Source organism: Phaethon aethereus, assembly GCF_964289735.1.
Source record: "Phaethon aethereus genome assembly, chromosome: 3".
In the NCBI taxonomy this organism is placed as follows: Eukaryota; Metazoa; Chordata; class Aves; order Phaethontiformes; family Phaethontidae; genus Phaethon; species Phaethon aethereus.
In genome coordinates, this window is record NC_138576.1 from 27399450 (window position 1) to 27412423 (window position 12974).

Sequence of the window (12974 nt, forward strand, 5' to 3'; positions counted from 1 at the left end):
ATCATTTGATCGGGCAATCTTAATGATGCTCCTGAAGTGAGTTCAGCAGAGATACTTGTGAATGTGACACTGTGAAATACATTGGTTGTTCAAGTGTCCCCAATTTAAATTTGGGAGCCCTGTGGCTCCTGCAGTAGCTTCATGGCTGCTTCTGGGGTTCTTCATGGAGGATCTGCTTATTGACTGCGTCACTGGTGCATGTTGTGCTGGATTTGGGCTTGTGGATGAGGTGAAACCCATGAAGAGGTTGGAAGAGTCTGACCGCAAGGCTTGGTTGCTCTCCGGCCTGACGCCCCCTCCGCAGGGTCCCGAATTGCGGCCCCCCCACCCCTCTGGTCTTTGCGCCAGGCTGATGTCCTGCCACGTGGTCTGGTCTTTCTGTGAGGCAAGGTGCCACAGGGGAGCGAGATCTCCTAATCCTGATGTGAGGACGCGGTGTGACCTGTCCCTTCTAACCGCGAAGGCCTCGCCTAGGGTTTCGCTCTGAATTTATCTCATTGCTCTTGGATTTCTAGGAAAGATCTACCGTTTCCCCTCAAATACCACAGCTGTTATGAAGGGCTGGGTGGGTAAGAACATAGAAAACATGTCTGATGGGATTTAGTCTCTAAAGCCACCTATTCCATTTCACAGGACAACTACCGCTGTTGGCGGGCCTTAAGGTTTGTGTAGGTTTAAGAATAGTTTATTCTCTTTCACCAAGTGTACTGAGGGAACTCTTTGTGCTGCGCACGCCGCGCCGGGCAAGCCTCACCCTCGGCGGCTTGCTTGGGCGTTGCGGAAGCACAGCTTGGTGGTGTGATGCCTCGCACTGTGGGTATTCACCCCTCTTCGTTCATGATTTTGATATTTAGTAACAGTGATATTTTCTGAGTATGCAGTGTATTTCTGGGGTTAGTCATTAGACAGCTCCAGAGCTACTCGTAATCATTCGGAGCCGTTTCCTCGTCCGCCCCAGCTCTTTTCAAAGCTGTGCTTGGTGAGTGTACTGGGAGCACTGGGATTTGTGAGGCAAGAGTGGTTTGCTTCCATTCTGAGTAGAAGCATCTCTCGGGATGGACTGAAACTCATTTGGGTGTTCTTTCCAGCCCTTCCCACTCATGTAGGAAACAGAAGAAGGTTCCCAGGACATGCTGCTCTACCGCCCTTTTGTTGATCATTCACAACTGGTGACCTGTGGGTTTGGAAGATGTTCTTGCTGTCTCTGGGTTCAGTTTTGAGCTGGAAATCATTCAAGATAAATGCATTTCCTCAGATAACCTGGCAAGAGATGAACCTGAGGAGCAGGTGCTCTCCTCCCTCCCCCCCTCCTCCCTCCATCGCACCACTTTTGGGGAGAAGAGCTGGGTGATACATAGGTAGTCAATTCTGAGTTGCTCAGCTAGGTAGGAAGAGACCTAATTTCTGAATATTTTTCAGCATATTTAGATCACTGACAGCTGCTGAGGTCAGTGGTGCCACTTGCATGAGGAAAATCTATGAAGACATTTCCTGAAGTATTCTTTGTGATGAGAACAGCAGGAAGATGAGACGGAGTAGATGTACTGCTCTGTCAAAAAAATGGAAATAGGAAAAACTTGGCAACAGAAGTCTGATTTTTAATTTAAGATTTGCCTTGTTTTATTTTTGAATTCTTTTCAAAATGAATCGTAAAAATAAGTTGTTAAACAAGGAAACCAAACATGTTGGTTTCATTTCTGCTGGATGTCAACGACAGTAAACAAGAGGACCCACAGGCTATTTGTGGAAATACAGCTGGATGTAAGAGGCCCAGAAGACAATTTTATTTTTCAGATAGCAGGCATAACTTCAGTAGGTAAACATGTTATGTTGAAGATAATTGAAAAAAATATTTGTTTTCACATATAATTATCTCCTGTTACTTTCTGGCAATCTGGAATAATGTACTAGCACTTATTTGGGACCTGTCAATTTGAGTAATATTTTCAAATTACCTGGCTTTAGCATGAGGCAGGCTAGTGCTGCTCCCATGAGTGTATGTTACAGGTGGAGAGACTTGCACATTCTCCTCTTCCTTCCTTTGTTTTTCTTCCCCACATACTTTCTGCCAGCACAAATTGTGGGTGTGTATTGATCAAATTACAAGAGGTTCAGATTTTAATTGGTTCTTTAGGACAGTCCTAGCACATAGAGTCTGGTTTTTTTGATGGGCAAAGGCTGATAAAGATCAGTCCACGGACTAGGATCAGGAAGACAAGTGTGGAGCAGGAGAGGGAAATGGGATTTGAAAAAGTACAAAATGGCTCTGCTGTGATAGCCGTATACTTGGACGTGAAGCAGTCTTGCATGTTGAAATGTCTTGAAAGATACCAAGATAACTCCTTGCAGAAGCAAGTTACTGAATGTAATGAGGCAATACTTTCAGTGTAGATGCAGTACAGTTGTTGACAATTTTTTTCCTTTTTTTTTTCCTTCTGCAGATATTCCTGAAATACCAGAAAGCATCTCATTCTGCAGAGCACTACAGATAGCAGATTTCAGTGGGAATCCACTGACTAGGTAACTTCTACCTTCTTCTTAGTACTTGCCATACCAGAATTACAATCTTGCTATAACTATTACAATTTTAAATAAGCCCTTAAAAACTGTGATCAAGGATCTCTATGAAATCTTGCCAACACTGTCTGTCTCTGGCACGGACTGCAGCAAAAGTTCAGATTTAAAAAGTGATGCGCATCTTTCCTGGGAGGGGATGAAATTTGTTAGCCAACCAGGAAAAATGTAAATCTGATTGTCTCTTAAGTAATTTTCATTCCTCTTCTTAAATGCATAGGAAAACCATGCTCATACTTGGGGGAGATAAGGCAGTGGTTAGCACAAATGCATTGGCACAAACCCAGGTGCCTGACAATTTGGAATAGACCTTAGATCAGCCACTGCAGATAATGGCTTTTACTAATGATTAAAGCTTGGACTAGTGTTGCATCACCCTCCCATCAATTGGGACACAGTGACATGCAGTAACATGTGGCAAAAATGCACTGCATATGTCGGTGGCTGCTATGGCTGTTGCCGGTCTGTGTTCTGATGAGCTAGGGTTTGGGGATTATGCACACTTTTAGTACAGAAGAGGAGTTTTATTTACATTTCTCTGTTCCATTTGCTGAAGCATTTGGAATTTTATCTAGTGAAATGAGGCTGGAGATAGGAAGGAAGAGGCGATCTGCTAGTTAAAGCCTTTGAATACTATTTGGAAAACTGTTTCCTAAACCAGCCCGTTCCACAGAGCTCCTTTGTGATGCTGAGCAAGTCACATAAACCAGAGTATTCACAGCGAGTGCTCCCTGACCTGCTTTGCTTTGCACTGAGATGGGCTAGGGATACTTGCCGGATTAGCTGGCTGGCTGGGGTGCAGGAGCGCTAACAAACAGGAGAGTCTCTGTAATATCTTAAGCCACTCCAGTGGTTTTGCAAGATAGCTTCTCCCACGTGTGCAGCTGAGATTCTTCAGAAGTGCACTTTGAATACCGCCCATAGTACGTCCTAAGTTCTCTGGAAAGTCACATCTCTGAGCATTAAAGGGACACTTGTGATCTTAATCCCTGTGCCTCTGTAGCCAGTTTATATAGTGAGGATAATAATACCACAAAAATCTGGTAAAGCAAACTGAGGCTGAACTGATGGTTTAGATACGCAAGTGGTGAGGGTCACCGAACAGCTTTTTTTCTAGGCATCAGTGTCAGTGCATAAAGCTCAGAGCTGCATCTCGTGGTATTGAAATCAAAGTTGTCTGTAGTAGTGTGCTAGTTACCTTCTCTATTTTGTGTGCTGAATAAGGCCTGGGGCCCAAGTAATGTGTTTCCTTAAACAGTAGTTGTAATGCACAGCTACAGCTAAGGGGACTTAAAAATGAGTTGAAAGGCTTTTTAGTGTGGTTGAAATAGTTCTCATAACTCTTTGTTGACAGTTTAAGGGAATTTTTAAAATTCTTGATAAAGTGGCTCCAAAGTGTATCTGTGTCCTGGAAAACATCACTCCAAGCAGTTTACTAAGTTAGAAAACACAGATACCAGAAGCTGTTTACACATGGTTGCCAGGTATTTTCTGTTATGAGATCCAGAATTTCAGTTTTACCTATATAACAGCACGTAGGTTTTGCCACTAATTTGCCCAGGCAGAGTGGGAAAGCCCAGTAGTGATTTCCTTTTCTGTGTGATATCCTGGAACTTTTTTAGCTATTGATTCTTACCCTTATTTCCTCTAAGCTTAAAAGCCATCCAGAGATCTTCCCAATCAATGTCTTACCACTAATACAGTGTGTTGCCTCATTGTCAAACTTAATAATTGATGAGCCTGCAGCATTAAAAGTGGCTGGCAGACAATTTTTCTAGCTTTCTTCAGATGATTTCAGGTTTATATTCATAAAAAGCAGACAGATTTATTGTAGATTAAACTGGAAGTCCACTATATGCTATAGATAGGATAGAATAGAATAGTTCCAATTGGAAGGGACCTACAACAATCGTCTAGTCCAACCACCTGTCCACTTTGGGGGTGACCAAAAGATAATCAGTCCATTTAAGTCCAGTCTTAAACCTGCTAGAGCCTAAGAGGTAATGAATGGTTACAGCGGAGCTCACATTTTGGAGATATTGAGCATGTTCTGTTAAAAAGGTCCAGAAAATGACAAACAGTGCGGTAGAGTTGAGCGCATGAAAAGCCCTCCCTGCCCATCTGTTGTAATTTGTCTTTTTCCCTTTCCCCATCATGTACAGTTGTATTTCCCTGTAGGTGCGCATCTCCTTTTGGCTAGTTGCCGGCAGGTCATACCGTGTACCTTGAGCCGGGTAGTGAGGAGAGCAGGAACCAAACCAAATGCTACAGCTTGAGCTTAGGTTGTATGCTCGGGGGGTCAAGCAGAAGTTGGATGGCTGGGCCACGGGCTTCTCCTCCTCTACCTTATTGCCCCTTTTACCCCACCCTGTCTCCTGTGCAACTGCAAACTGAGCTGCTTAGTGCAACCCGGCTGCCAGTGAGCAGTGGGTGGTGCAGGAATCCTTCTGTGTGAGCGGAGGCCAAGCCTTGCAGAAGACCTGCCAGGTGATGGACCTAAAGGCTTTGGGAACTTTGGGAGTGTTTTGCATATAGCTGCCTTCTATAGTGTAAGAAGGCCATGCTGTTCTATTGTGAACCAGTAAATGCGAGATGCTGTAACGGCAGAACGTTATCTTTGTAGTGAACAGACGTTTCTTAAAAAAGCAGCAGTTGAAGAGCAGCCTAGTAGCTAATATGAAGTGGCCATGCTGTAAGTATGTACGTATGTAACTGAAGCCTGAATAAAAATAATATGTTTAATTATTTTACCATCTAGGTGATGCAGGAAAATAATAGTAAAAAAGTTTTTTTTTTTAATGATGTTTGATTTTTAAAAATTTGTTAAAATGCTTCAAGTGTTCTCAAGCCCTGTAGCTTTTTAAAGTTGAAAATTGGGGGCAGGGAAAGAAGGGGCTAGGAGACAGGGATATTACCTATTCTTTGACACAGAAGCAGCTTTAAAGTCTCTAAGTCATGTTTTATTTTTCTTACTATGATCACTAGAATTTTCCGAGAGTCATGCTGGAGTCTGGACATGGCTCCCTCTGTGTGTATGTGTGTGTATATAGACTCTTGTTTTCCACTACATGTTCTTTTTTCCAGTATATATTACATGAATGTGAATACTTCTGCTGGAAGTCCTTGATTTGAATTAATATCTCCATAGGTTGCCCGAAAGCTTTCCTGAATTACAGAATCTAACGTGTCTTTCAGTAAATGACATCTCTCTGCAAGCACTACCTGAAAACATTGGGAAGTAAGTTTTTTTTAATACTTTATTACTACCTTAATTTATTTTCTCTTTATTGTTACCCCTATCATATAAATGACTTGCATAATTATATGTAATATACCTATAAATTTATTTACAGGTCTGCGCTTATTTTTTATATTCTTTCCAGTCTGAGGGACCTACTTAAGAAAAATCCCTTTGCATGTTCATTTGACATAGGCAGGCTGATGCAGAATCTGAAGCGTGTGCGTGTGTGTTTCGACTCTGTTCTCTGGGATTTGGAGTAACTTGGAATTTTAGGTGCAAAATTAAATAGGTGTTTTGTAATGCAGATCTGACCTTTTGCTTTCCTTCATTGTAGTAGACCATTGATCCATTATTGTGAACATGTCAGATCGCTTGCAGCTTAGCTCCAAACCAGACAATTTTTGGCACAAGAACAGATGGGTAAAAGCTGGCTGTGATCAGGGTGGAAATCAGAAGGTCCCAAACTATAGGAGCAGGTTGGTTCTGACAAAAACTCCAGTGGGAGCTGTGGAGATGACACCTCACGGAACAGCTCTTAAGATGAAATTTGATAAGCTTTTAAGATGCATTTGGAAAGTAGAGCACGGTTGCAAGGACAGATTTCCAAAGTGGTGACATGTGGAAAGTAAAGTGAACATTGTTTTATCTGTCTTCTTTTGACTGAAATGAACATCCACACTTGCAGAAGGGAAATCTCTCTCCTCTTACTGGAGAGAAGGGTATCTCTTCCAATCTGAAGGAGAAAAAGTAGTTCCATGTCTCCTCACTTGAATACGTGAGAATGGCTGTGCTGGTTGAGGCCAAAGGCTCGTCTAGCCCAGCTTCCTTCAGCAGTTGCAGTGAGTTACAGTTGAGTTGAGTTACAGATGCTTAGTGAGGATTAAAATGAAAAGTGAGTGTTTGATTACTCCTCTTTCCATCCCCTGACTGTTTCTGGTTCAGAGGATTTCCTGAACTTTGGATTTTGGTTTGTCTAATTGGTAGCCCATAATGAATCTCTCTTCCATGTACTTGTCCAGTTTCTCCTTGAGCTCATATAGACATCATTAGTATTCTCCCCTGGCAAATAGCTGCACAGGTCTATTACCCATTGCATTGATTTGCTGTTCGTTTTTTTTGAGCCTGGCTCTACCTTACCTTGCCTGTGATCCCTAGTATTGGAAGAGGCAGTGAGCAGCTGATCCCTATGCACTTGACCTGCTGTCAATGCCTATTGTAGTTTTCTACCATATCCCCAGGTGCATTTTTCCAGGCTGAAGAGTCTAACTTGCTATTCGTGGAACTTAAAGTATCTGTGCTTTAACTCAGAAAAGTTATAGTTTGTTACTGTTGCTGGGAAACATAGCATTTTAGAGAATTTGAAATTCCTTGCAGTACCTGATTGTTCTCTATCTCCCCCTCCCCCTTTTTTTTTTTTTTTTTTTTTTTTTTTTAAATCTGCACCTGCCTTTATGGTTACCTTGCCCATATTGTTTTTCTAAGTTGCCATGTGTGGAACCATTTCCATCTTTCTTCAGAAAGCTACAGTAACTCAGATGTAGAGTCATGAGTATCAGTAGAGGCCTATTAATCTTGGACATCCTTTCATAAAGTGGGTTATTTCTAACATGGATTCTTTGGGGAGTCAGCTTAGTCCCTAACAGTAAAACCAACTGTTTCTAAACAGAGGAGTCCTCCAGAAGCGATCTTGTTATTAAGAGCTCCTGCAGTGTAGTCAAGTTCAGACTGGCATTGCTTTAGCCACTTCCCATGGGTATGAAAGCTGTCAGCTGGCACCACTCCAGCAGCAACAGAAGTGGAAAATGTCTTTTGAAACCTTCCGCAAGCGCTAACAGGTACAGCTAATGTGCGCCCAGTGACTATGACAAAGTCTTACCTAAAAATTGCGTGGACCAGGGCTTTTGTGACATTCTTCCTTTTCTGTAGAAGTTCACAAAACGTTTCATGCAGTTTTTTGCAGCACTGGCAGCTAAGAACAGGCTTGTTCAGACTTCGCGGTTACTGAAAACCAAAAAATTTGGGATCCTGCCTGATTCTGAAAATGAATAGAAGAAACATGACAAGCTGAGACGGTTCCCAAAGCATGAGGTGGACTGCTGCTTTGCAGACAGTAGCTAGAGGAAGGTTGCTGACTTCCCTGAGAGATCACTGGCTGCCGTGGCTCTGGCTTCTTGCTTGTCCTGCCTGTCTTTTGGTAGTGTGAGTGGTGATAGCTTCTGTTTTGGAGCAAATTACTAGAAACAACTTTGGTTAAAATAGGGCTACCAGGCATTTATAGAGATGTCAGTATGTGGAGCTGTGCAAGAGTAGGGGTAAAAATTTGTTATTGATCCTAAGCAGTCCAGGGAAATGCTGTGATACTATTTCAGCGCTACATGAGCTGTTGCGGAACAGGACAGTGTAACCCGTCCTCCCTCAAAGTCTGTATCTGCTTCCTGGTATTGAAGCTAAAAACCAGGGGTCCTCACTTGCTTTAGGAAGGACCATATGCTTGTCCTAGTGGTCTTGGTGAGTTCCCCTGGAAGGCTAGACTTTTATTCAATTCTGGGCCTGCTTTGATCTGGGAAGTGCTCCCAGGTTATCTTTCTATAATATGAATATTGTATTTTTACAAAAACACTTTAATCTCATTAGTAGAAATTTCTGCTATCAGATTTATGCTTAAAGAAGCAGTGTCAGATGTGTGGCCCTGTTGTCTTTGGCTCATGGGGTATTCATGGTAGGTGGGAATATGGCAGTTGGGAAGTCGATGGTAAGCTTGGGCTAAAGATGCATACTTTCCAATGCAAAAGAATATTGACGTAACACGAGGGAAACTCATGGGGTGTCCACCCAAAATGTAACTGTTCTTGAAGTCTGTTGGGGAATGTCTTGGTGACAGAGAGAAAGGGATCCTGTCTGGTTCCAATTAGAAATTACTGGGAGATCTTGTTTGTAGCCAGTTAGAACTGCAACCCGAAGTCCTTATGGATTATTTACCTCTCAGAGTAATAGATATATTTCTTTCAGTCTGGCTACCAACAACTGCAGCTTTCCTTTTTTAGTTACAAAATTTGCATCATTTGTTGCAAGTGAATTTGATGGTGCAGCTGACCGCCTTGTGTTTGGTAAAAGCAGTGAAATGCTCTTTGGCTACTCCAAAGGTTGCCTACTTGTGCTCTTTGTTCCCTTCTCTGTTCTTTTCCCTCTGCACTTGCTGGGACCCCAGAATTGCTAGGTCTTAGAAAGTAAGTAATGCTAATTGTGTCTCCCTGGCTGAAGAGACCAAGTAAGGCTCTTAGAGGTGTTTGGGTATGATTGCAAATGCCTTACTGGAGTTTCTGTGTGCTTTGGATAATAATCCATGGTGTTATTTGATGGAATAGGCTGGACCTATGTGCTCCGTATGAGATCTGTCAAATAGTGAGCAAACAAAATATATACTGGTAGTTTATTCTCCTATAGCTGGGCTTGTTTTGGGAAAAACTTGAAGTCCCTGTGCTTGTTGCCTGTCTTCTGGCCACTACAATGTGTGGAAACTTAGGGAAATGCATCCTAAATTCTTAGGTCTTAAACTCTTGTCTGGGAAACTGCCTAATACAGCCAGTGAAATCTCTAATTCGTCTTCATGTAGTACAGTGATCAGTATGTACTTAGTGTCTCTTACTTTTTTTTTTTTTAAACTACCTACTTAAAATCTTGTGGCACTGCAAATTTGCCCTACTGTCTTAAATGGGGAAAGCAACAAAAGTAATGGGGAATGTTTTCCAAACAGCAATACTTTGAAGGTTAGTTAGGAAGTTCTTCCTAATAGCAGATAATAGGCTTGAATTGCCTTGTGGTAAACCATCAGTGGAAGTGTCTTCCTCATGAATTCAGATATCCAGTCTGTTTTTCACAGGGTCTGATGTATAAGATGAATGCCAGTGTTCAGCTTTGCTGTCCCAGGCCCGTGTCTGAACTTGTTCAAGCCATTGATACATGGAACTGCTGTTAAGATTTTTCCTCTGCTGTTAAGAATTCTGCTGCATAGACCTTTTATGTTTTTCTTTTCCTTTGTGTTGCCAAAAGGAGTACTTTTAAGGGTCCCAACTGGACGTTTGAAGAACATAGGCAAGGCCTCCCTTGAACCTTTTGTCTTTCCTCTTGCATAGCCATGCTCAGTGTGTGTCAACTTTTCTTCTTCTGTGTGAGTCCTTCAATCTGCTTATCCAGTGCTGGTACATGCGCCAAAAGTTTTCCCTTGTTAGGTGAAGCATTCCTCTTTTAGCTTATGTATTGTTTTAAGGCATACTAGAAAGATGTGTGACACACTGCTTTAGGATTTGATAACAGACTAGATGTCTTAATGTTACCAGTGCTATTTTTTGTGTTTCTCTGTGATTTGTGCTCTCTTAAGTCATGATGTGGTTGCTTTTTGGAGCAAAACAGTGAATGCTAATGCATGAGAGAGATTTTCGCTAATAATTAGGTGGGTGCAGCTTGGAGCAGGACTTGTCCTGTTGGCTAGCTGAACCATTTGGAGAAACAAGTTACACAGTTTAAGCTGTGAGTGGGAGTGTCTTTTACAGTGTTTCTCAGTCTAATGAGAGCAAGTCTAATTTCCTCGCCTATTCTGCAGGACTGTGTGTGGCTGTAGAGCTGCCCTATAAGCAAGCATAACCTGTTCCTCGCAGCGTGGGTTGCATTTAGGAATTCCCACTTGCTTCCAGGATTTTTCTTCAGTACTTCCTGATTCGTGTAACACCCAAAACACAGGGCATGACTTCTCCCTGAAATTAAAAAATCAGAGTGTTTGTATGTGAGGGTATTTGAGTAAATCAGGGTGTTTGTCTGTAAGGCTTCCTAGGGCATACCTTGCAGTCTTATGAATACAGTCTTAGTGTCTGTTCGTCCCAAGCACCTTCTCTGTCTGTATGTGTTCATTCTGTAGAGTTGGCTTAAGGGTTAGCTCTGCCCCACCACCACCAAGCCCACTGTGATGTTGGCTTTTTACCAGCAAAGATTTGGGAACTTAGAGATGCATACAGTGCTCTCATGGCTTAACGTCTAGAAAGAGAAGAGAGATTGTGTCAGCTTTATATGTTTGTTTGTTTATTTATTTATTTGTGGTTCTTAGACTTGAACTATGTCCAGGTGCCTTCTTTGGAAAGCCTTTTATGTGTGTCTCTGATGTTTAAACTAGCATCGGACTCTCAAATGGGTGCTTCACAAGGAATTTGCCCTAGCCAAAAAAATAGTTCTTTCAGTGTGAAATGTGTATTTGAATAAGACAGTTATCTGTCAAACTCAGGGGACAACAAAATCAACAAGTTTCTTTAATGGCTGAAACAAAGTGCAGAGCTTCACTGCTGTGCTTTAAATTATGATTTAAGGCCTGCTGCCCATCAGCACACTAAACAATCTAACTTGTACCCAGTTTTTAGCTTTCACCATTTTTTCAGCAGTCTTGTCTGTGTGTGGAAAAGATAAAGAATACCTTTTTTTTTTTTTTTAATTGGATGCTAAGGTTTAAAGTATGAGATAATTACTGACTGGCAGGTAGAGTGTTTTGGAAGTTCCCTGCCTGAACGCTAGCATGGCAAATAAAAAAGCTTTCCTCTGCCATACACAATCTTTTTTTTTTTTCCCCCTCACTCCAAAATGTACAGATGGTCTCCTACTTGGACAGGATCTCCAAATCCTGAGGATTCAACAAAAGATCATAATAATATCATTATCTGTAGTATCCCCATCATTCACAGCCTCCATACCCCCCTTTTTTCCACAGAACTGCACAGTCTGTGAAGCAAGAAAGTAGAATATCTTATTTTAGCTTTAGAAACTTTTCATGTGGGGAGGGGTGAATTTCATTAGATGGGAAGGATATTCTCCTGATGCCCATGACTGATGAGTCTGGTTTACCCCCAAGCTGCAAGCAGGCTGAGTGGATCTGTGGACCTTACTACTGAAAGGGAATTATGAGGTAAGCAGAGAAATTTTCCTCTTAACATCTGCAGCTAGCAGGTAGAATGCTGAAATAGGCATTTCATTATGACAGTGAAAATAATGAAAAGAATAGAGCAAACGTTACTGCGCTTAGGAGCATTGTTTTGCGGAAAGATTTGCTGTAGGCACGCTTTTCAAGAGTCGCGGAACCACAAATATCCAGAGATTTCATGTTAGAGAAACAAAGTCACTCAGCGTGGTGGTTTTGTCTATATATGTGTGTTTCATTCTAGAGGTTTTGAAGTTTTTGTCAACTTGTGACCTCAGTCTTTAATGCTGATCTGAATTTAAGTACCCGGAGAAAAAAAGGTCTTCAAAGGCAAGAATGATGCGCTCAATGTGGATGATCCAGAAGCAGATCAGAATTACATGCTTTTTCTGATAATGGATTCCTGGGACAGTCCTTGACTGTGTTTTTCGTAGTGTATGCTAGGGTGCCCCCAGTGTAGATTACACATCTGGTAGCATCAGACAGAATGGAAAATGTCCTTAAAAATGTGTGGAACAAGACAATGTAATTCTGTTTTAAGGTTTCGCATAATAATGTCTGATTAAAATACAGTGTTACATGATACAACAAAAGTGATGGGGAGGCTTATCTTGGAAATACATAGAAGCAGGACTGTTGTAGGTGGTCTGGCTAGGCTGATATAAATAATGTTAAGAGCTCTCACTCTGGCTTATCTGAATTTAGCGTGACAAGTAATATTTACAGAGTTTGAGTAGGTAGAGCAGTCAGTGTTAATCACAGCTGTTTGCTAAATGGCAAAACTGAATGTTAAGAAACTCCAAAGTTTATTTCTGGAACACTATTTAACAATGTAATAGTGAATGCAGTGCCATCTGGTCTTTAAATGTTGCATCTTGTGTGTTAGACAAGGACGAAATATTTAACATATACTTAGCAATTTTTTTTTAAAAATAAAGTAATTCAATTTTTATTTAAGTCATCGAAGATTGAAGTTGTATGAGTGGAGTGGAAGATATTTTAAAAATGAAATCTTGTTGTAATAGTGAATTGGCTTAGCCTCCCCAACCTGTTTCAGTAATCTTGTTAAGGAAATTGAAGAATGTTCAGTTAAAGCATTCAAAAGGGAACAGTCTGAGCTGTAATTACGAATCTCTCTCTTCTTGATTGTGCTTTTTAAAGGTCATAGGGAGCTCAGTGTTCCTGTCTCTTTTTTGGGCCGTG

The 12974-nt window shown here is 41.6% G+C and overlaps 1 protein-coding gene across 1 annotated transcript in view; it reads left to right on the forward strand.

Moving 5' to 3' along the window:
- Positions 1–12974, forward strand: part of LRRC1 (leucine rich repeat containing 1) — a gene marked incomplete at its 5' end in the record, with an annotated part of 75861 nt that overhangs the window by 30491 nt on the left and 32396 nt on the right. Inside the window, 2 exons of the mRNA XM_081997410.1 lie at positions 2442–2520; positions 5723–5812. Of these exons, the coding sequence (XP_081853536.1) occupies positions 2442–2520; positions 5723–5812 (169 nt within the window). The remainder of the gene's footprint in view (positions 1–2441; positions 2521–5722; positions 5813–12974) is intronic.